Genomic DNA, 24,713 nt, shown 5'->3' on the forward strand with positions numbered 1-24,713 from the left:
GTGTAAATCACAGCAAATTCACAATTTTGACAAGTATATACAGCGAAACGTTTATTCCCTCCCATAATCAGTGGCAGTGATTTAAAACAGGCCCTCTTGAGGTTTATTTAATGAATTATACAACGTGCCTGCACCTGAACCAAATGAAGAAAGAAAAAAAACCCAACACTTTAATTTCTGTCTCCTGCTTATGTAAGCATTTCTGCTCATCATCACAAAGCAGATCTGGTAGTGTTACAGTTTAGATTTTTTTTTCTGGGCTTCATTTGCAGATTAATCCTGACATGTAAACCAAGCCTCCACATGTGTTTCCTGTTTGGCCGTCGGGCGCCGCGAGAGGCACTTCATTGATGCTCTCACCTTCCGCGTGAGTGTTTTTCCTTTCCGTTTTACATTCATAAACATGTATGGATGTATTTTCTTCCGCGGCTTGCCTCGGAGCCAACAGGAGGTCAGCAGGTGCTCCTGTGCTCACCAGATGTCATGGCTGCTCCAGACTGTGCCTGGGCGCCGCAGATATCTAGAGGCGTGGCGCCCTCTACAGGGGAACAGAACCATCCAGGGCTCATGAGAATGTTGGCTCTAAAAACCTGGATGAATGGCTTATTTAGAAATAACTTTTATTAAGGTGGCATCCTTTAAAACATCACAGATTAAGAAAAATATCATTAAAAGCAGAAAAAAGCCAAGCTGGGAGATGCAGTGAGAATGAGAGGTGGATGTGGTTCAGAAGTCATCTTACAATCCAATCTGATTCCCCATCCGGTCGTTTTTATGCATCACCTTGTCCTTGGGTGAGACAACTAACTCTATGTTGCCCGGTACGTACAGCTAAGTAATCTGATCAACCATTCATGAAACAAAGAAAATCATGCGAACACAGCGAAGGCGTCTTGAAGCCGATCACGGTGAAGTGGCGAAAGCGTCTTTGTTGTGAGATGCAGCTGAAAAACACAACACGGTAGACGAGTTCAGCTCTGAAAGAAGGCCTGGAATGAGGGGATTCAAGCCTATATTATATTCTACTCACCTTCACCTTTTTTCAGGTTTCCAACAGACATCTCCCTGTAAAATAATGGCGTGAGACGTTTACTGTCGGACTCAACAAGAGCAGAAAGCCTTCGTTCGTGCACGAGTGCGCAAGTATAGATCCTTTTTGACGCCATTTCAATTTGTCACATGAAAAATTTAACTCTGTCTTACAATATATTTCTTACAAAAATGTACAAAGCCACATCTAGACGGCCCAGAATTAGTGGGATATATTACAAGAACCCTGTAAGGGAGTGACAGGGCTGACCCGTCTTATTTAAACATTTGGCATTTAGTCGCTGCTGCTCTCTCTGATAATACATTCTGCGGCATCATCCCGCCTACAGGCGCTGAGCTGAGGCCAAACTGCAGCTTGAAGTGAGCATATATGCAAGAAAAAACCCTAAACAAGATGGAATAAAAAACAAAAGACTTAAAATAATTCAATTCATTTGAAATACATCTAGAATAAAGGGAAGATTCACAGTCTGATTGTGTGATTCATTTAAATTTCATAGGATGTATTCAGCTTTTCCTTTTATTTCAGTCACAGCAACTCTCACTGTATACTAAACAACTTCAAGAAGGCTTTCACAAGTTCACTGTTTTTCACATTATATTAAAACATACAAACTCCATCAGACTTATAGAGATTCCACATGGGGTGAAGGACTGGATTCAAATCGCACCACAACACTTTGCAGTTGAAGGAATCTTATAGAGAAGAGACTGGAAGGTATGACTCCTGCAGGGGGAATAGCCCCATCTGATGCCAGAAGTCTGTGTACTTACTCCAGGGAGAAAAAAATCTGTGTTGATTATTTTTAAGAAGGATTTAAAAAGAATATCACAATTATCTTCAAAAAGGGAATGTTTGCTGAGCTGACTGTATATAGGGGATTTACTTTTTTATACATGATCGTACTGTATGTGGGCAAACGGCTGCCAAACTCGTCACTTGGCAGTCGAGAGAAACATACCTGCTGTCCTTTAAGTGGCTTACTGCAAAACTGAGGCTCCGCCGGTGGGCTCCCTCTCCGACTTTCATTCCCCGCGAAACCTGGGGGGGGGGCGGGGGGGGAATTATCCAACATGCACAGCTGAACGGAGAATTGTTCACCGCAGAGGAAATAAAGGACTCTCATTTAGTGTTAGTGAAACTCGCTAGATCAAAACACGGCACTGGGGATTTGATTAAATACTACTTCCCAAAGGATTAATTCCCCAACACTGCAACTGGGATTGCAGAAACTACAAAGGCATGCAAACACAGGTTCCCTCTCTGCGCACGGCGAGATAAGTTTCTAAACACTCACTTGGCGCGTGATGAACGGCGTTGATTTTATCTGTGGGGAGAGAAGACTCTCTTTACAGTACTCAGTTTGATACGTCCATTTGTAACCTGCTTATTTGTGTGAGACTGAGTGTGTGTGTGTGTGGTATTTATTCTGGGACAACACTCAGGACGGAGGAATATTTACCATAGGCGCCGCTGTCGTCCGCTCTGCTGTTGGAGCTGCTGGCCGGCAGATGACTCAGCTTCTCCTGCGGAGACGGATATTATTAGACAAATGATAGATCAGAGAGCGTCCAGGAGACGACGCTTTCTGGGAGTTCTGATTTATCTGTTCTGTGTCGAGAATAATGGGAGACTGAGAGACTCACACCTTATACATAAATCACTGCGGTCCAGTGAAAGAATGCAAGTAATGTGGAAATATGCAACAACCGAGAGGCGTAAAAGACACATTTTTCCTGCTTTTGATATGACAGCAATCATAGTTGCTACTTGTCAAAGTCGGATTTGCTTTCCTCATGCGCACTTGATATATTAAATATGGTGGTTTTGTTCCAGTGTTTTCACTCTGCCGAGTGTTTTGCTGTCTATTGTAATGCTAGTTTTCATTTTTCAACCATACATACACAAACTTCACTCAACTCCATTTTTAGGGCTTTTTTCCTTCTGACTCAGAGTGATGTGGAAGAGTCACGATGGCAACTCCATCACGAGAATGGAACCCGCCACTCTCATTTCAGAGATATCTGACCAACAGTGAGGCGCAGAAGGGAGCGAGATAAAGCAATCCAAAATGAAGAGAGTGTATCAGGAGGTCTTCAAGCCGGTCGCTCGCGTTTGCTGGAAAAGCTTCAGAAAAGAAAAAGCACAACAACAGCCAGAGAGGGTCAAATAGAAAAGACTGGAACTAGTTTTGAAGAAACTTTTGAACTGCAGATTCCTTTTTTTAATTTCTGGCTTTTGGCTCAATTTGTGAAATATTATTAATTTAACACGTTTCATTCACTTATAATCATTTCTGTATATTCAAAATGTTAGTGAACCTCCTGGCGCATGTTTACTCTGTGTCTCTTTCAGCACGCTTTAGTCTGAGCTGATCTCTGCTGACTCTCTACACCACAAAGCCTCTCAGAGGTGAACTCATGCAGCACGGGAGCCGAGGAGCAACTCCTTTCTTCCCACCGCTCCACACATCACTAACCTCAGTGTCTTCCGCCATAAATTCACCTGAAGGTCAGCCGCTTGATGTCAGCAGCTCAGGATGTGTCATTACGGCTCATTAAATGTTCTTTATTGTTGTATTACAGTAGGAGAGGACGAGCGTATTAACCGCTCGGCCCGGGCTCTTTTCAAAAAAAAAAAAAAAAAAAAAAAAGAGAGAATATCCTGAGAAGTCAGCCGTATGCACGGCCGACAGGAGCTCATAACTTGTCCCAGTAGGAGCGGCGCAAGTGCAACTAATAACACACGACAGTGTGACAGTGAGCCAGCTTGAAACTGAAGCAGGTAAATGGAATTCACCCATCATTTGCTTTATTATTTCCCACTGTGTCATGCCAAAATGTCTCCTGCGAAAGGGGCCGGTTAAGACAGATGGAGGCCCAGCGCCTCGCTGTCAATTACCGCTCAGATTAACAACCGCAGCACTCCGTCACCGCCTTGTTGGCTTCACCTTTTCCTCCTGCACTTGTTTCAAGCATGTCCAGCTGCACAATGCCTGCCGTCCCCCTCCTGTCCAGCAGGGGTCTTCAGCACTTCTTTCCTGCTCACTTGTTGCAATTCGCCCACTTACAGTACAAGAGAGGAACTGAAAATATCCATAAAAGGTCTTTCTAAATGATTCCATGCTTTTTTTTGTCTCTTTCGTTCCATCAGTTTAGCTCTGCTTGGATCTCTTGTGTAGTTACGTATTCTTCCTTGCGGTGTAAAACATCATGACTTAACCTGTGTCATTGTTTTAAAAAAAAAAATGCTGCATTCAGTATAGAACTATGAAATCCATCATGTCTTTGAAACAGAAGCAGGAGGCATTCAGACGTGTCAGTTAATCACCCTTCGGTCGGTAAAGATCTGCAGCTTCAGCACGGATAACTCTGTGTCAGCTGCATTGATCTTTTCACTGTAACCTTGAAGTGTACTCTGCAGGACAATGGAGGAGTTTTAGGAGTTTAAGAGATGGTGCAGATAAAGTGAAGAGTAAGAAAAGAAAAGATATCTGAAGATTAAACCGAAATCAACCTGGAGTTACTGCTGAATATCTAATGTTCCTCTGTTACATGATGTTAACGGCAAATACAACATCTATCCTGTCATTTTACATCTGATTGTTCATCTGAACATGAGACAGTTTTTAATTTTCATCCCTCAATCAAGTCAATGAAGGCATCTCATTCTGAAACGGCAATGTTATCATTATTATTATACATTTGCTTTGTCTTCTTTGCTGTTTACCGTCACAGAGTGACTATTATCTATCAGCTGCTGACAGTGTCCCTGCAGTTATTTGAGTGAATAACTTCATAGTGTTAAAGTTCTAACTTTTATGAGAACACTAATAGCTTTCTCAAGACAGATGATGTGGGACATGGCACAGTTTCATTAAAAACTATTTAACATTCACTTTCATTTTGAAGCTGAATTAAAAAATGAACAGTAAAAATTCTATTTTCCTGCCAACACTGGTTCTGGATTAAAAGAAGAGCATATTTCCCTCTTTTTTTTGTTCAATCCAACAATGCAGGGAGGTCAAGAGATGATTACTTCAGTCACTGTCTTCTGGGCCATTAAGGCGCTGCAGAGCTTTGATGATCACGCTTTTCCCAGAATCGTCTTGGAGCTGCGGTGCGTGCAGCTCTCCAGGATCATTCTTGGGGAACACTTAAGTGCACATTCAGTGGCGTTTTGTTTTCGTTTGATTCCCTCCCTCCTCTGTGGGACCTCCAGCGTGATGGATGCTTCTTTGCACAGCACCTACAAGCGCCCTGACACACGGCACGAGTAACAGATGGCCGCAGATGCACGCAGCCTATTTATTCAAGTCGGCTGGCGTGGCGTGCGGTCCCAGCGTGCGCTCGCCCTACCTGCTGCTTGGCTTCCACGCCCCCCTGCACCTCCTGCCGGTCGTCCGCAGAGAGCGGGCCCGCCTTCACCCTCTGCTGGAGCTGAGCGAGCAGCTGAGGCCCCTGCGTCTGCCTGGGGCCCGGGGCGCCAGGGGTGGGAGCCGGGCTGCGTTCCCGTCCCTGCGCTGCAACGAGCGACAAAGTCCTCAAAAGAACATCTGCAGCCTCCGCTGAGACAACAATCCGCGGGGGGTCCGCCGAGTGCGCGGCGGAAAAATCGTCACCGAGCGTGTGACAACGTGTTAACAAAGTGGGCCCGGTGAATACGAACGCGAATTAAATTGTTCGTTCCCGGTATAACGCCACTCCAGGTGGCATTCTTTGTCAGGGCTGGCCCCGTATTGTGAGTTTTTCCTCGCACATCTGTAATGTCAGCGCGGGTTGAAAGTAATTTTCTGTGTGCCTGTTGATCTAAAGACCCGCCATTCAGTGTCACCGGCAGAGAACAGAAAGGCAGATGAATGCTTTGGATCTCTGTGGGCGCTCAATGCAGCACTTCTCCCCCTCTCTCCAGCGCTAATTTTTTTTTATTCTAATCGTCTTGGCACCTGGCTGTGTTTAAACATGCTACCTGCTCATTCTAATCCCTTATTTAACCGCCTGCATGCCCATTACTTAGCCTCCATAATGAATCATCTCCCCACGGTGATTACTAGCGTTTTAATTAATTTAATAAAGCGGGAGAGGGCTACGATTACCTGGAATATCAGGTAATTTCACCAAGTAAGGAAAGGAAAGCGGCTGGAGCAGCAGCTCTGGAGTCATTAAAAAAAACCAAACACTGCTGTTTATGCTACAAGGGGCCCAAATATTCATCTTTCTCTGCTTCATAGACACAGAAATCTGCCTGAAGGTGTCAATGTTTGTGATCTGTCTTGCATTTGCCCTGCTTTTATATATTGGTAGCACGTCTGGGAAACTAACTAAATAAGATAAACAGTAGATATTTCAGGACAACAAGCTTAATTATATAAATGTCTTCGTGTCACAAGGTGGACGCTGTTGAGTAAAGACCCTCACCTTGTTTACTGGGGAGTGAATAGAGATCAGCTCCACCCTGTGGGCACTTCTTCTTATTGAACACTGTAAACACAGGGCAGATCATCATCATCATCATCATCATCATCATCATCATCATCATCATCATCTATCGTTTCCTACTGAACATGGAATTCAGTGCAAAGGTCAGAACTGATTTCAAACATCTTGCATTTCTGCTCCCCCCCCACAAGATGGAGCCATAAACTCATTTCTCAATCTACCGTCTGCTCCTCTCCACCCTCCAGCCAAGTGTGACTACCTCATGGAAACTGATCAACCAAAGCAAGTCTTCATCTGTCACAAACTGTAAACACGACGTAAGCCGAATATGCTGGAAGCGAAGAGTGTATGGAGGCCCGGATTGCCTGGCAGATATTCAGCTGCGGTTTCGGTTCTGACGCCCTGTGAACACATTTGGTTTGATAATTAAATGGTTAGAATGAAAGAACACACTGTTTAGCCGTCAGAGACGGTGGAGCCGGGTTGAAATTCAACATCCACACCCTGGAAGATAACCCCACCTCTGACGGCCTCCTCCCTGACAGCATCCCTCTTTTCCACTTTATGTTCAGACACAGCCTCCCTTCTTTTTTCTTTTTTTTTTTCTTTTCTTGCCTTTGCTCCTAATATAGCGACAGCTTTATTCTGGACTCCATTCACAACCAGTCAGAAGTGCCTCGCTCCTTGTGGAGTTTACATGTCCAGAGCCTCCTCCTCCCCCTCCCCCTCCCGTCTGGACTGACTCTCATTCACATTTCTCCTCCGGTCTTGAGACTTCGCTGGTAACAAAAGAAGCCCCCTTCGTTATTTCCACTCGTGCAGCGCTCTCCAGTAACTGGCTGCTCTCCTAATCCTCATCTCTCCTCTCACATCCCTCACTGCGGCAGTGGGAGTGAGGAGCAAAATGTGATCCTTGTGCGGCTTGAAGCTCCGCTGTCTCGATAGATGGAAACCTCAGGATCCCTCTCCTTTTCTCTCTCGCGCGCTCTGGGGACAAGGACGATGGAAAACATGTGTAATGACTTATTCTGGCTGACTTGGCCTTGGTCTGGCCAAGATTGGTTGCAGATGGCAGCCCAGTAGTTCTCCTCTCTATTACCGAGGGGATGGATGGGAAATGGAGAATTCGGCGGTGCTCTCAATTTTCTTGTTTTGCTTTGGTAGTCCCATTTGGAGGGGTGGGGGGGGGGTGGGGGGGGTTGGCTCACCAGAAACAAGCTGGCTCAATGAAAAGCTGCATAATAGGGAGATGCTTTAATCATTTCTGTGTGGACGGCCGGGCGTAATATTATCTCTGGGAATAACAATTAATTGAGAATGCATGTGTTCCTGTTTGCATTAGCAGGATGAAAAAAAGGGAAGTCACAGCTGTTTTAATGATTTATAAGCCTTAATAACGCCAGTCACTTTTGGATATTTCGTCTTCATGAAATATTCACGTGGCTGAAATTGAACAGTTAGCGACTGTGGCTTTCGATGCAGGCGAATATGCTCTCTTCTATACACCCGCGCTTTTATTTGTTTTGCAGCAGGGAGCGACTGTGTTCTTGTGGTTTATGGAATCAAAACAAAGCCGCAATCGCGGAAGAAAAAAAACCCCTCTCCACTCCATTCAGCGGGGCCGGCCCTCCCTCCCAGATGAGCTCCTCGTCAAATACTGCACATCACTCAACATTTTCACTCCCCCCCCCCCCCCCCCCCCCCCCCCCCCCGAAAAAAAACCCCTCTTTTTTATCTAACTGTGGGAAAAGTAAAAGCCCACTTGTAGCGAGTTACCTTGAGCGATGTAGGGGGTTCTGTCCTGCCTGGCTTGGGTGCTTTCAGGCCGAGGCGTGGGCGCCGGTGGGCGATTCGCAATCATCACCACTTTGGCTGGGTTCAGGATGGTGTCGTATTCATCATTCACTCCCAGGGGTGCGTAGAGATCCTCCTCCTCCTCCTCTTCCTCCTCTTCCTCCTCTACTCGGTGCATGTTCTGTGCATCTAGGAGGGAAAAGTGTTTCCTACACTGTTTAACTGCACCTGACTAATCTGTGTCAACAAACAAAAAAATTGAAATATAAAACTCATCAAGCCGTTATTCTTTATGTCAAAGCCTCATTTTTACGTCCAATGTTAAAAAGTAGGAATTCTTTCCATAAGAAAAGGGAGGAGATCACAATGCCTCTTTGTAGTATCAAATTGCCAAGAATTTGGTGATTTCATCGTCTGGAGCTCACCATTGACGAAATCATGAGGACACATGAAACAAAGAAAGTTCAAGTAAAATTCACAGCGAAAATATTTCACAGTGACTCAGAGGCTGTAAATCGGTTTTACTGTCAGTTTTATTCACAGTTACTCACCTCAACAGTGACTTTTAAACCCTAAAAATCTTAATGATGTGTCTATAACAACATTTTTAAGAACTGATTTACGAATCATTTATTTCCAGGGTTAACGTGCATTTTGGACTGATTGTGAACCTTGTTGTAAACCTTTAGTGTCTTTTTGGGTCAATTAGCTCAAATTTTACTTATTTGAGGGCTTTTATACCTACTTAAGAAGAATCTTTGTATAGTTCACATTATTTTTGTGCATTGCGCAGTGGCTTGGTTGCTGAGGTTTTTTTTAAATACTACTGTGTTTTTTACCTTTTTGTCATGTTTTAACTGACTTTCTCACCGTATTAACTTGCCTCTACTTTTCCACAACAGCATCATGTGAGTTCATCACCATATTTTCAGTGATATTTGCCTCGGTGAGCTTATTTGTTTGCTGAAATCATGACTTTTTCATCCTTTCTGCATGCACTAATATAAAAATATGGAATAAAACACATTGCAAAAGCCGGATTCCAAACTGTTTCAGTTGGTGTTTCTACAGTGCAGCGTTTCGGTGTCGTAATGAAGCCGGTTTTGTGGCTGTCATTTCACAGCTGATCGGAAACCATACTACATGATGTCCCCATCAGCAAGGGGAAGCTATTCAGCAGTCGGAAATGAACGGCAAGCCGGCATAATGATACAGTGAGGGGGAAAAAAAAAAACAAAAAACAACCAGCAATTCCATTACTGGCTTCCTTTTGTCCTCCCTCCATTTCCCATCAGTCCCTCACTCACCTGTGTTGCACATCATCTCGTACACACTGGCTTCGCCACTGTCCTCGCCCGAGGTGAGCATGCTCTGCAACGGTCGAGCATAAAAAGATGCGTTTTATTCCTCCGTCCAAATCACACAAACAGCTGAAGGGAGGCAATTTCAAGGGAGAAACAATGTTTCATCTGTTGTGGTGGAGGCGAAAGTTTGAAATGTGGCGGCGGATCTCTCGGTGTTGGTACACTCCGTGCAGGTTTTCAGACAACGCGATCCTGTGTGAGTAGTAGCAATGTGAATTTCTCCTTGACTTTCTCGCTGCATCCTCGCTGTCGGCTAATTTTTCCTCTTACCTGCCTCTCGGAGTTATGCATAAAAGCACAGATGACTATCTACTGACCAGCCTCCCAGCTTCTGTGCAACACTTTAATATTCAGTGTTTTCATGTCTGTGACAAACATCCAGATTACTAAATGAGATTTTTTTTTTTTTGTTGCAGTCTGTTAGCTTATGTATATGAAAAAAGAAACTATCTCAACCCCATTGCCTGGAATAGGGAGGTGTGCTGTCGGCCTGCTTGGTGCCTCAGCATAAAGTCAGTCAGTAAATCAGCCCCCCACGCCAACCCACCCCCCCACCCCGCCTCCTGACAACAAAAGCTGCCGCAGAGTCGGCCTATTTGCCAGACGCACGCTGAGGGACAGACATGGATATGATCAGGGTAATTATGAAATCAGACAATGCTCCCCTTTCAGTCCAAACATATCATTTAGCGAGCAATTCGAGACCCTCGGCTTGATATCAGACTGCGTCCGTATTTAGATTGTGATACGGACGATTTCAACTTCTGATGGAGATGTGACGAGTTGCCTCGAAGGAAAAAAAAAAAGTGTTTCTCAATCGTGAGACAGCGGTAAGGTCATTCTGTTTTCTTTTTTAGCACCACATAATTTAAAGCAAATAAACACAGCGACTTGTGTGTATATATATATATCAGCAGCTCATATGATAAAAGTAAGCCTTCGATTTGACTCCTTTCTCAGCATAAGCAGACACATCCTGGATTGAATAATAAAAGTGTCGGCCCTCAATAACATAAACCCACAGAATATATGACACCGAGATCAAAATATCCTCCATACAACTTGCCCTGCTCTGTGTGCCGTTTCCAAGCAACACATCCAATCATGACTCAATTACAATATTATACTGTTCCTCGCACTGCAAATTGTGTATTGGGTGGCATGAATGCATTACTTAACAGTGGAGGCTCATGAGAGGCCCAACAGGTAGAAAGGAGGGTTAATTACCTCTGTTTGAATATCGAATTCGAAAATATCAAATGCCCTGCTTGAACACAAAGTGCTATTTTTCAGTGGTAATTTCTGGACAGGCCGGGGTATTTGCTAACCGCGGATGCTAAATCTTTTTACAGATGTGCGCGGCTGCAGGAGCCCCCGGGCGTCTCAGACAAACTCAGTTCCACCGCTGCGGCAGTAATTCGGATGAAACGGGGAGCACGTCCCCGGTAAATAATAAGCAGTGAGAATCCCGTCTCCTCGACATGTTGAAATGGTCAATTCGCGAGCCGGCTGGTCTCGGCTCGCCGCTCCGGCATGCTGGCTGCCTTGTAGCATGGTGCTGTTAGGACAAGAGTGTTTGATTCATGGCAGACTGTTCAGTGTAACACTGAGCCCATCACACAAGAGCTGCTCATTTAAAATCCAGCCTGCTCTGGGAAAAGGGACGGCCAGCTCCAGATGCTTTAATCTTCCGAAGAGTTAAGGTCGTGTAGTGGTTAGCACCGCCATCTCACGGCAAGAAGTCACCAGTTTGAGTCCCCGCCATCACCATTAGTTATCTTGGATTGACTGATAAAGCAGAGTAGGAGATAAACTGATGAAAAATATTGAAAAACAAACTGTAGCCACGATGTAGATGTGATATTTAGAGGTGTAACACCATTTTATACCAACAGATGGTGTAGTGAGTATTAAATAATGAGCAGATGAACACTGATTACTGACATGGTGAACAGACCTTCAGACATTTGCAGTGAATGAAGCATCCATGATCACCATCATAAATATAAGAAGAAGAACTGCTGTTTCTGTTTCTCTCTCGGAGGCAGCTTTTGGAATTGAAATGAATTCAATTTTGTACTGAAGCAGAGACACTTCTGATCAGCTCTTGGTGGGTTATCAGTGTCTTATATCAGTTTTAATGCTTCTGCTAGATGTGGCACTCAGACTATTCATCCTCACTCACACCAGAGAGTTACGTGGCGTGCATGTTCAGTCGTCTGTTGAAACAGTTCAGGACAGGATTTATTAAAAAAAGACAAAAAAGGGAGGAAAAAAAAGGCTTAGTGTTTTTGGCAAAATAATCATAGAGATCCATCTGGTATAACCAAGGCATTTCTGAAGCGGCATCAAACTGATGATTTAAACCAGGATGTGCTTAGCACAAGAAAACAGTTCATTGTTAGTATTATTCAAATGATAAGCAAATCTCTGGAATTTGCCCATCGTGACAGTGCAGTTACCATCCAAACAAGAATAATATGCAAAGTAAATTCTGAGGAATTAAGAAATCATTGGACCAGAGAGTAGGATGTCACTGCATCTGACGTGGATGAGTTTGAATAGGACTACAGCGTACACAAACACAGCATGCGGCACACAAATAGCTCTTTGTAGGCTTTGGAGAAGCACAGTTGAAAGCTGATTTGTATTTATCGAGCTCTGCTCTACATCTGAGAGCACACAGTGAAATCTTGCGGTAGGAGTGTGGACTCCGACGAAATGCCAAGTGACACTCAGCCAGATTTATGCCCCACTATTAAAATATTAAATAAGGACTAGGAACATTCGTGTCGGTAATTAAGCTAGCACAATATTACAGTCTGAGGACATAAACATTGTAGATAACAGCGGAGCATTTTCTATATTTGTATTCTAGTTATGCGCTCCCTGAATAATTCAGCTTTTCCCCTCTGGAGCAGTTCACAGCTAATTAACAAAGAAGTGTAGTGCCAGGGCGCACGAGTGGATCTGACGCAGGGCCTGTGAGTGATTCAGCCTGTGCGCGGAGCCCAGGACCGATCCGTCTAGGATTTATTGACGGAGCGCCGCTATGCTGACGCTCAAATCACTGATGCATCATGAATTGATTAATTGGGGGAAGCACTGCAGACAAGTTAATGAAACTGCCACACTCAAAAAAGAAAGAGCAAGAGAGCAAAACCTTACGTCACAATGATGACTTTTTAGAAGCGCTCTAAAATGCCAAAGCTAAGTACTTTAGGTGCTTTAGGTGCTTCGCTTTTAGCCGTCAAGTTGAATTTAATTACCCTCTCAAACCGCAAAGAAATGTCAGCTGCTTTAGCGTGTTTGACCTGACTGTTATGTTACAGGCTGTGGAGGCTTGTTGAGGTCCCTGTGGGGAGACCTCTGCTTGACTCTGTTGCCCCCCCCCCCACCCCATCCACCACCCCCTCGTCAACTCAGCCGACTCACTGCCGGCTTCAGCTGGGACTCGCAAGAGCGATCAGATCAAACCTTGCTCGCTCCGCCGTCGCTCTCATTTAGCCGTGTTGCTAAGGGGGATGCGTTCGCAACAGCTGTTGGAGTGTCTAAATTTCCCTGGAGGGGGTGGGGGGGGTGGGGGGAATTCTCGATAGGTCGACCCCGAGGCGTCAGCGAAACTTGAAAGCTGTCATTAAGACAAAAAGAAGAAAGAGGACAGATGCGCAAGTCAATGAGTGAATGTTTGGCTGCTCTTTGCTTCAAATTGAAAGAAACGTGTCGCAGACTCAACTTGTGGTTTTTCATAACACTGCTGTGTAAAAGTAAAAAAAAAACCTTCCAGAATTGAAAAAGCAATGCGTTCTCACTTGAAACGTTGTTGTGTAAACGGGACCTGAGAAAATAACAGTTTGTCACGATGCTGACCTTTCAAAGTCTGCCTCCAAATCATGTTTTTGAAGGTAAACACTTCAGGGAGTTTATGGAAATCATTGAGCCTGAACACAGCGAGACAATTTCTGGGGTTTTAGACAAGTAGATTAGTCTGGATAAAAAGAAGATCAACCTTGTGCTTTTCAAGCAGTCTTTTTTTTAATTTTCTTTCCAAGTTTTAGAGAGGAATTTGAATGGGAAAAAAGCCCTTCTTTAATACTTGTCCCTTCATTGGGTGATTGTGGCTACCTTGTGAGAAATAAAAAGCAGCCCCTCATATAAACCAGGTCGGTTATTGAATGAATGTGGACGGCACTGAAGGCTGAACAAAACACATATTAAAAATACAGCGGTGGCTGACAAAATAAACAGAAATTAAGTGTTCTTTTTTGCGATAATAAGGGTGTAAATATTCAAACGAATGTTGTTTGATTTGTTTTTCTCTGTCACTCACTGAGAACAAGCTTAATGAAATCAAGTAAAGTTTATTCATAGCGGTTTAAGCAATAATTTTGTTGGCTTTTCCAATCTTTTTTGAGGCAAGAATTCTGTGTGAATAAAAAAATGAATGAATATCTAACCTATGGTCCGACTGAATTCAAAGATGGAACAGGTTCAAAGTCAGATCTGACTTTCACCGTTTGACAGTAGGGTTGATTTGTTCAGGGTTATAGTTGCTCAATAAAACATTCTCTACACACAAAATCATGTCTTAATCGCATTCGCTTCTGCAAGAACTGCTTTCCATTTGCGAAAGTATGGAAGCCATTTTATGCAAGGTCTGTAAAAGAGAAGTTTCACAGTCCTGCAAAATAAAACTTTCTATTTCATGTTTCCACTCGGCTTTTTGGAGCACCACTCTTCAGATTTTAGACTATACTTTAATTCAGATCGCATCCATCCATCCATCCATCCATGACAGATTCAATGGTGCAAAAATAAGATTCATCAATTGCTAATAAGCATGTGAATATTGACCACTGTCATGGCATCACTATGGTAAATTAATACTGGGGACAAGCTGAAGCGTTGCATCCACCACAGCGATGGTTTTTAAAAGAACAAAGATAAAGAGGCGCACCGAGCTTCAGAGAGTCGGATGTAACACATCCGCCTAAAGGTACAACCTTGGTTTAAGACGTGTGTAGGTACACTGAGCGCTCGTAACCAAGGCCAAACGCTGAATGATGGCTACTTGTTTCAATACCACAACAGACAAAAGCACCAGGAGAGCGTTTCAAGTCTGTCTTGCCCTGAAGAAAAGACATTTCTTTAGAAACGTCTCTTCACATAGACACAGCATCTGTTGCGGCACATGTACTCTTTTATCATTTTTTATCATTTCTACTCATTTCTTGTGTTATATTTGGTTTCTGCTGTTCATCTCACATGCTGAAAATGATGTGGTGCAGTCTATGCATTGTGTGGATTTTTGTTTTGTTTTTTTGTGTGTGTGTGTGTGAATGATAATGTCCTCATTGCCAAATGAAATTAGCATCGGAAAGAACATTATGATACCAGTGTCCTCCAGGTTTATCAAATAAAGGGATGCACAGGCATACAAGGGATCTATTATATATGGATTGCCTCTTATTAGTGGGCGAGCGGCGAGCGTGCTGTTGCTGCGTTCGAGTGTCTACGCGACGAAACGGGCGGCGGGGCGAGATGAGGACCTCCGTATTAACGGGAGAAAATGGCAGCCATTAGGCAAGAAAATCGCAACATTAGCTGCCGCATTAATTGCCTGAATGTATGCCGACGACCTGTGTTGCCATGAGCGATCGTGCACGCATGGACAAACACGGCCTTTGTAGTCTCTGCGGGGGTGTTCCATTAGGATACACACTCAGGACGAGAGAGGAGAAGCGGGGAGCTACCATCCATCCCGCGGCATGAGCTGGATGTAAATACAGCGGGTTAGGAGGGAGCGAGGTCAACCCCGACGCACAGATCGCTTTCTGTGCTCTCCACCTTTCCATTCTCTCCGCTCTCTTCATTATTGATAAAGGAGCTGCTGTTCTGGCGATGGTAAGAGCATCCCACACTGGTGCAGCCCAAAAGATAAGAGTTTTCGTTTCTCGTTTTCTCTCAGTCGTCTTCAGGAAGCTGAAAAATACAGATTTCCGCTCAGATCCGCTGAGATGCCGTCCAGACGGCTCTGTAACAACCAATAATGGTTCAATGGGTAATTTTAATTAGCTCACAAATCACTAAAAATCAGCAGCTGCCAGGAGATATTGGCATTCTGATGAATGTCTTTATTGTAGGGAGCGGCACTGCAGAGCACGGTGTTCCCGGGCTTCTGCTTCTAGACGGGTTTCAGACGTCCCCCTGCTCCAGTGTAAGTCATTTCAGTGAATGATTTGTTATCAGGTCTCTGCAGGGCCTAATGACAACCCATTCATCTGCATGAGGTGTGTGAGACCATGCAGACAACCGAGATGCACGAGCTCTTCAGGACAAAGGGACGTATTCAGACCTGCACACAAAAACCATGCAGAGCGATGTTTGTTTTCTGGAAAACGAAATCTTCGACATAACACTCCCCCATAACAACCTTTCAGGGACAAGAATTCCATGTTGCAAAGTGCTACGTTTTCACCTTGTCAGCGTTGTTGCAAATTCTTTTTTTTTTTTTCCCCTACTACATCAAATATGCCATTACTTTCCAAAAAAACAACAATTTAGCTGAATATAATGAAAACAGCTCTTTTAAAGTTATGTAATTGCTCTGATCAAGGACTCGTCACTCTTTACAGCCTTGGAGTGCTTATACTTTTATTCAGACTAACTGTTGAGGCCACACTAAAGAGGAAAGGCGGTGGGTTTTCTTCTAAGCTGGATGCTTCACTGTGTTGCATTCATGTTGCACTGCGAGCTTCTTGTAACATTAAAAATGTGGTGAAGTAAATCATTTCCTATTGAATCCAATGTGCAAACATTGTAAACTTCCTATTCAGCAAAGTTTTATAATGACCCAACTGTCTTTTAATCGAGCAAATCAAACAAACCGCTGAGCGGCGGGGATGATCAAATTAAATGATGCGGAATGTGACAACAGTGCGCGGAGTATTCATTCCAGTCTGTAAACACTTAGATTAACTGTTAACATTCCGCAGTCAGAAAAGCCTCGTCGAGCATCTTGACGCTTCCGTTTTCAGTTGGTCGTTGTTGTGTGAACTGGGGCTGGAAGCAGCAGTGAGGCAAAAAGTCGCACTTCTTTCTGAAATAAATGTCAAAGAAGGCAAAAACATGGCCAGACGCAGCCGTCAGCGGTAATGAAACCTGTCCGTCACAGAAAATAAGACAGTTGAATTTCCTCCGATAATACAGTCCATGCCGGTGACTGCCAGCCATCGGTATGGACTGTATCCATCCTTTGTTTGTGTGCTGCAGTCGGCAACCTTGGAGACATCAGCTTTTTTTTTTTTTTATTTATTTCTCAGTCAACAGACTGTGGCTTTGCAGAAAAGCCTGAAAAAAAACTATTCACTTGGATTCACTTGAATCAGGTGTGTTGGAGCAGAAAGGCTCTTTAGAGCAGTGACTTTCCAGGGTCGGGGCTGTGGAGCTCTGTTTTAACACAAACATGATGATTTTCAAGTCCAGTAAAGTTAAAATCACTGCAGAAATGTATAGACAGGCTGCATATGTATATATATATATATAAACAGTAATTACCAGAGTTTCCTTCAATAGGACATGAAGTTCTTTGTGGCCGTGACTCTCGGCGAGGTCAGTGGGAGTCTGTCCGTGGCGATCGGCCGTCTGCAGAGCTCGTCCGGCGCCCGGACACTGCAGCAGCAGGCCGGACAGGCTTCTGAGTCCATACCGAGCAGCGAAGTGGAGGAGCGAGGGAACATCTGCGTGGTGGAGCTCTGCGGTGGACAGTCGCCCGTTTTGATTAGGTGCGAAAAAAGGAAAACCTATTAAGAGCGGTTAGGCCTGGAAATGAGCGGCCGCGCATTCACACTCGCATAAATTCTCGGCAACAAACTCGCCACCCCCTGATATCACTCCCTCTCCAGGTGATAACTCAAAGGTGTTTTGACGCAACGTGGGCAATCTAACACATCCAGGAGAGTCGAAGAAAGACAGCTCGGAGGCACTTATTGACCTGTTTGTCATGGCAACGTTTCCCTCTGCCCTTTTTAGCAAAGTTAAGGATCAATCTCAGGAGCTGATGAAGCCATCAATCTGCCGCATAATGAGCCAAGAAATAATGGCAGGTATTTTTTTTTTTCCCCTGTTGTGGATAATATGCTCCGTGCTAGAAGGACCCTGTTCTGCCTGTGAGCAAGTTCTCCATATCAGTGGGGATGAAAGATAACTTAAATGTAATCTCTATTAATCACCGCACAGATGAGTCAGTGACTGGATTTAAGGTCAGGCAGTATAAGTTCTGTAGTTTTAGGTTTTTGGCTGAAGTGAATGCAAACCATTCACGGTTTGACTTTTACAATCAGATAAAAGTTTTAGATGTTATCTTCGGTTGCATAAGTCTGAAAGTTTGGATAAAACTTCTCTTTGTATGTCTTCTCAGTGTGAAGCAGTTCTCCAGCACTGTACCTCTGTCAGGTGTGTTTTCACACTGCAGTCCCTGAAAGCCTCCGGTGGGCAGCCCCTCCAGCAGCATGGAAGATAACCTCTCATCCAGCTCGTCCACTGATGAAACCTGAAGAGCCTGAAATGCCGGAGATAAAAATGACGTTACTTCATGTAGATTCTCTTCTTTTTTTTTCTTTCTTTTTTTTTTTTTTAATTCCTTTGGACAAACAAAAGCAGCAGTTAAACACAGTGGGGGTGGCACTGGTGACAGGCTGCACACTGAGGCGCAACACAAACGCGAGACTGAACTGAATCACGTACAAAATCCGAGTCCCGGTCCAGACATTTAGTTTGAAATTCTCCTGGCAAAATGTGTCTTTTGGCATCGCTCAAGTCTGCCCGTTCAGCAAAAAAAAAGAGACGTAATCTAATCAAATGTCCACGGCTGAAACCTGCTGCCCCTTCACTTTCTCTGAGGAGACCCATAAACAGCGGCTGGCATAAACACTGGGCAGGATTATGCTGATTCAATTCATTTTCTGCTTCTCCACATCTCTCTAATGGCGTGGCAGGGATCGATACATGAGCAGGTTTTCTGAGGCGGTGATTGACTAGTTTCTGTGACTGGGTTACATAATGATGAGTCACTAAGTAGCATAACACATTTTAAGTGCTTCTGAGGAGTTGCTTTTATTGAGAACTGAGAAAGAAGGGGAACGGCATGCAAATGTGCTTCCCACATTAAAAAGCCCAATGATTGACAGCTATTTCAACAAATTTACATGTTTTAAGATTCGCTACCTGCTCTGTTCAAGTTCTTTTCAGGCTTATATGATATTTTTCAGTACGGCATGGAATAAATTAAAGAATCCTGCAAACGTACATCTACATTTTAATGATCGTGGTAATCACTGCAAGGACGGATCACGAGACATTCGCTCTCACCCTTTTGTTAAAGGTCTATTTTTTTCACTGATTATTAGATTGTTACATAAAATTAGCAAACAAAGGTTGTTGTTTTTTTATGCTACCATTAAGGGAAATATTCTTCAAATTTGCTACACAAGTTTCAGGATCTGTAAAACTAAAGCAAAACTCACCCCGAGTAAAATGCTAGCGCTGTGCCAAAAACAAACTGCACCGCAGATTTCACCTTCACCACTGCTTACAGCTCGTGTTTACATTCAGCATGCGCACACATTCTTCCTGAGCCACTCGGTGTGAATCCAAAAATACTTCAGGTGTAGCTGTGACTGTCTGTAGAAGTTTAAGTTGTACAGAAGTTAGTTCGATCTAGTCTCATTTATCCACCTCATGAGTTGCTGGTGGATTTTATGTGATAGAATAAAATATCACCAAAAAGCCTGCAAATTTATAACATGAATGTATGAATTGGTGTAGAAATGAAACGGCCTCCTCAACGTCGCTTAGAATTCGGAGCACGGCCATAGTGTTGGTAGCCTCAAGCTGAAGTGCAGTTTTTGATGTTAAGTGCTTTACATTGATTCATAAAGCAGTGCAGAGCGTGACTCATTGACAGTGAGGCCCTGATCTCAACTCAGCTCTCTACTATCACGTAACCATGATAATGGTTAAAACTAATAATCTCGATGATCACTGCTAAAATCTAACACGATACAATACTGTGTGATTTCATCATCCATTCATCTGAAAAAAATAAACCGAAAAAAAAAATCCCATGTGGTTTACAGGGGGAAGCAAAAAATGCAAATGCCAGACAGAAAAACCCCCAAGCACCACACAGGTTTACCCTGAAAACACTCCTGGTATGAGGCAACTTTGCGAACCACTTTGTATATTTACATCTTTAAAGTAGCTGAAAAAAGAAATTAATTTCACAGTTGTCGGGTGTAAAAAACAAAAAAACAAAAAAGAAAGAAAAACAAATTTAAGACTCATTCCAGCAACACTCAAACAAATTGTTAAATTCTTGCAACACTTTATTACAAAGGATTCTATTTTTGGGATTTCAAGTAATTGGACTCACACCAAATAAAGAGTGGTCAGGTTTGAGCTGTGAAGGCTATTATTTCCTGATACTATTCATCTTAAAACAAACACCGATTTGCATAATTCAGTCAAGTAGTATTTCTGTATTTGTTCAGTCTTCCTTGCCTGATGAATATCAACATATGTTATACCATATTAGATTAAACGAGTTAAAATTGTTAATAGAAGTGGCTGAAATGGGTCTTCTTGGAAAGAAGATTGATGGGTGAATTGATACATATTTTAGATAATGTTAAATACCCTTCATAATGCAAACACGGTTTGCTGGAGATTAAAAAAAAATCCCCTCCTAAACACTGGCTTTTTGGATGAAAACAATGGTGTTCATGGTGCAATGACAACATGTCGATGTTCAATTTAACGGCTTTACCTGACACATGAAATCTACAGGGTCTGCGACGCTCGACAGCAGGCAGCTGATCTCCTCCATGCTGCTGTAGTATTGCAGCTGTGTGTTGTTCAGCAGCACTTCACCACTGTAGACGTTCACACGCACATTCCCCGGGGGGAAATCTGCAGTAGAGAAACACGCGGGGTTACGGCCGAAACAGAGCATTTCATTCATCATGCATCCGTGATTTGTTGGCATTTTAGTTTCACCTGGAGCTCGGACACGCAGGATCCTCTCATTCCAGCGGACAGGCTTCACCATCAGCTTCTGATTCACTCTGATGAACTCAACCTGGATGTTGCTGCCAGCCGCCTCATTTTTCAAAAGAACGAACACCTCTGTGGAGCTCTGCCAAACAGACAGCGTGGCAGATTGCAGTAAAGTCAGCACCGAGGCTCGCCGTATAAAAAGAACCCCAAAACGGCTCATTACGAACTAGATGAGAGTCTCACCCCGCAGGGGACTCTGGGAGGAATGACCACAATGCTGGATGTGACACCATCAGCTCCGGCTGGCTGCATTTTCTCCGCCTTCTCCTCCGATCCCGGCGATTTCTGCGTCTCGGGCCTGACATTTGAGGCTGACACACCTGGAAAAAGGATGGACATCGAATGTCACGCCGAATTATGCACAGAGGATGTTTACAAAATGTGTGCGCGAGGCGCTTTTAGCCAGCTGAAGCGCGGTGCTGCAGATGGATGTCAGTCGGCTTGTCCGTCAGTGTGTTCTCGTCCGACGTCTTGTCAACAACCAAAGGCGATCGGTAAAACAGAGGTACGGGACAAGGCGAGCGCGAGACGTGAACAAACCCACAACCTTGCAACTGAGCCACAGCCACTCTAAGACAGCAACATAAAACATAGACTGAACAGATAAAAACAGCTCGGCCGTGACAAAATGTTTACTTTGGCTCGATGGGGTTTGCAGAAACCAGCGATGAAGTGCGCGGCCCCATCTGTGTTCATTAAAAATCACCTCCATCCACCCACGAGTCTGTTGTATGTGCTCACAAAAAAATACGACGCCATCCCGCCTGAATAGCGAGGCCACTTCTGGGCTAAATTATAACCGTCGATGGTATCCGGGCTGAAAGCTCTTCACTGTATCAGTGCAATGAAAAGATGCAGAGTGCTCTTAAATTTGCATGGCTCCCAGTCAGTAATCAGTCATGGATAAATTTGCATCCAGCGTTCCTCCTGCTCACACACACCTGTTCAAATACGAGCCCACTCCTCCGCTTTATGATTTCATACAAATAGTGCAATTAGGGAGAAGAAGAAGGAAAACAGGCAGGGAGGCAGGGGGATAATTGGCGGGGCGGGTGAGGACATGGCGTCGATGCACACACTGTTTAACCAAAGAAGCCTCTGCCGAAGCGAATTACATGTCAATTCTAAATGCACACGGCTCTCATTAAAAAAAAAGAAGAAAAAAAAAACAATAAAAATTTTTCTTTGCAAGCTGCAAGACATTTTCACAAATAATGAGCATTCTGTCACTTTTCAGATTTTATGGCAGGACCATTTAAATCCGGTTGTTTCCTTCTCAGGTAACAGTGTGTCAAAAAAGAAAGAAAAGATGTGAAAGACAAAAATCACCAGTGTACTCAAAATTCATCTTTTTTTTTATCACGCATGAAGACATTTTTCTTTTTTTCAGTCAGTGAAGGTAATATAACTTCCTGTAATTTACACATCATTCACACAGTAGAGCTTCGTATGTATTCGCTGCTTGTTTGAGCAAACGTGGGCAAGATTCACAGGATCTGAAATGGTTTGACACTCCCGTGATTTAAAGATGTTGATGAGCTCGAAATAGCCGAGGTTGTCAAGTTGTGGAGAAGCTGAGGTTGAATTTCACACATGGCTAGTTCATGAAATAACATTGGGGACCTCGGAGGGTCTGTGAGAGCGTCCCAGAAACCCCCGGTTTCAAACGCCAAATAACACATTATGGTTTGTCTATGACAGAATAAACTCAAAAACACAATGTTAGCAAGCAATTGTCAGTGATTAAAGAGAGCTAGTCGGAAATGTAAAAGTTGTACCTTTCGTCACAATGTCCGTCACGGTGGCCACATAGTACGAAGCGTCTTGTTCGGTGGAGATCTGCAGGCACTCGTCGCCTTTCAGGGGCACCGCCTCCAGCAAAGGTGTCAGACTTCCCACCCCACAGAGCAGCACCACCACACGGGCTCCGGGGGTCAGAACCTGGGCCAGAAAGGAGCGCCAGCTCTGGCAAAGACCCTCCAGCAAGCCCTTGGAGAGGATGAGGAGCTTGCAGGTGTACTGGGTCAACCCGAGGAAGCCGTCGCCCTGACAGGACGCCTCGGTAATGTCGAGGCAGCAGATGCCGGCCGCCGAGATGGGACCAGTGAAGACTGACTGCAGGTAGGAGGCCCATTTGCTGGCCTCCGTCTCGTAGATAATCAGCAAATCTTTTGCTGATAGAAGAAAAACAAACCCCAAAACAAGCACATCTAAACTTTAGCAGTGTCTTTTTTTTTTTTTGCAAAGATTTACTTTTTTAATAATAACTACAAAATATTGCTCTGAGCATTGCAGGAAATTGAGGCTAACCTATGAAAGCATTAATCATTTACATTACCCAAGTAAAAAAATGTATGTAATCACAAATTGATGAATAAATAATGTCAAGGGAATAGCTTACCTGTCTGACTCATTTCCACAGTGCTGCCGGTGTGCAGGTCTCACCTCACAGTAAAAGAACAGCAGGGCTATTGTCAGGAGGCGCTCTGATAAGAGTGTGCTTCCTGATATGTAAAAGCAGTAAAAACAAAACGCGTTCAGCTCGAGTGATCAGGAACAAGTTTGAAAGGATGGATTGTTTCTCAAAAATAAAGTAAAGCTACAGGGAAAACTTTAAGTTCACAAAAGGTTTTAGCAAGTGGAAGACGTTTAGTGGGTTAAAACAGTGTTTTCCAAACTAGGCCGCGTGAGGCTTTGCCTGCTCTGAGGTTGTCAAAGTTAAATTTGCACTTTAAAGACATAAGACACTTTCCTGAATCTAGAACAGATCGGGAAAGCTTCTCACTGCTTTTATATTGTAGGTTGGTGAGAGTATCTGGCTTTGCTGTAACGTTCTGGATAATCAGAGATCAGAGCGTTGCTGTCACTGTTAAACTGGCCTTGTAAGACCTTGTGCTGCGAAAGCGGCAGATATAGTTGTGTTGCCATAAATTATAAAATTATGCTGTATACAAGGTCAGTATCTAGATAAGACTTACTGGCTTATCACAGTAATATGAAAAAAGGTCACAAGTGTGACGCTATTAAGTCCTTCATTCTCTGGTGACGGGTTGTTGCCTGATCACATATATTTTCTTCATAATTCTTATAGAATTAAAAAAAAAAAACTCAAACTATTCCTGTGTAGATAACTTACATTTAATGCGTGAAGCAGCAAACCCATATCTGATCTGATTAATTTAATATTGGATTATTACCAATATAATTGGAAGAAAGGAAATGGACACTTATACAGTTTGTTGAACAGAACAGGAAAAACTACCGCAAGATTGATTCAGAAGCTGAAAGCCAGATGACTCAGTGGCGAGTATGACCCCTGTTGACTCCAATAAACAGCCAAGGTATGGCAGAACATTTCTCTCTCCGAGGCTCGGGGTGGCGGCCGCGTTGATGTAGGCGTCGGCCACCTTTTCATTGGACTCGGCGACGCTCTCAGTTGTAGGGAATCATTACTGGAGGAAGTGTGCATGTTCTCCTCCTGCGTGCAGCTCGGACGCTCTAGATTCGAACATGCCAGCGTCAATATTAGTCATCATTTGTGCAATCTTTTAAGATTCCAGGATTATGAGAAGACCAGAAAAAAAATCTTAGGAGTTGCTGCAAAAGATTAAAAGCTCACACGATGAGTTGGAGCTCTCAAATCAGATAATTGATCCTATATTTGAAGTATGACCAGTGAGGATGAAAAGACAAAATATTCTACCAAGAGGTGTGTATTTACTGTTTTTATTTTTAATTTTTTTTTTTTTTTTTGCTTTATTCGTTATGAAACCAGGATAGATATGTATGGAAGCACAAAAGGGAAAAACAGCACATAACAAAGGTCAGTGCCAAGCGGATGAGTGGGAGGTGAAGAGCTCGAGTCACGGATTTGACCGGAGTTTAATTAAGTCCGGGTGCAAAGCGGGGCACTAGAATATGAGGCGTGTTAAAACTAATGATCTGGTGTGA

General features: G+C 43.7%; 2 protein-coding genes across 3 annotated transcripts in view; one reads left to right on the top strand and one right to left on the bottom strand.

Annotated features, from left to right (window-relative positions):
- Positions 1–61: 61 nt before the first annotated feature.
- Positions 62–23,211, bottom strand: LOC115386131 (B-cell scaffold protein with ankyrin repeats). Of its 2 annotated transcripts, XM_030088344.1 has the most exons (16): positions 23,164–23,211; positions 22,541–22,936; positions 20,946–21,082; positions 20,703–20,841; positions 20,473–20,615; positions 18,093–18,207; positions 17,205–17,401; positions 9,591–9,654; positions 8,266–8,472; positions 6,469–6,531; positions 5,410–5,573; positions 2,514–2,577; positions 2,349–2,378; positions 2,013–2,092; positions 1,031–1,065; positions 62–944 (listed from the first exon to the last, which is right to left on the bottom strand). In XM_030088344.1, exons 1-15 carry the CDS (start codon positions 23,174–23,176, stop codon positions 1,033–1,035), a joined length of 1,845 nt encoding a protein of 614 aa, XP_029944204.1. In that variant the 5' UTR covers positions 23,177–23,211; the 3' UTR covers positions 62–944; positions 1,031–1,032. The 2 variants fall into 2 exon arrangements, with proteins under 2 accessions (XP_029944204.1, XP_029944205.1); XM_030088345.1 differs by lacking the exons at positions 22,541–22,936; positions 23,164–23,211 and adding an exon at positions 21,399–21,538.
- LOC115386132 (serine/threonine-protein phosphatase 2B catalytic subunit alpha isoform) overlaps positions 8,435–24,713 on the top strand; it is an 82,749-nt gene continuing 66,470 nt past the window's right edge. The window contains exon 1 of the mRNA XM_030088346.1: positions 8,435–8,453. The gene's annotated coding sequence lies outside the window, so the exon portion shown is untranslated. The remainder of the gene's footprint in view (positions 8,454–24,713) is intronic.

This window comes from Salarias fasciatus, chromosome 3 (genome assembly GCF_902148845.1).
Source record: "Salarias fasciatus chromosome 3, fSalaFa1.1, whole genome shotgun sequence".
Classification (NCBI taxonomy): Eukaryota; Metazoa; Chordata; class Actinopteri; order Blenniiformes; family Blenniidae; genus Salarias; species Salarias fasciatus.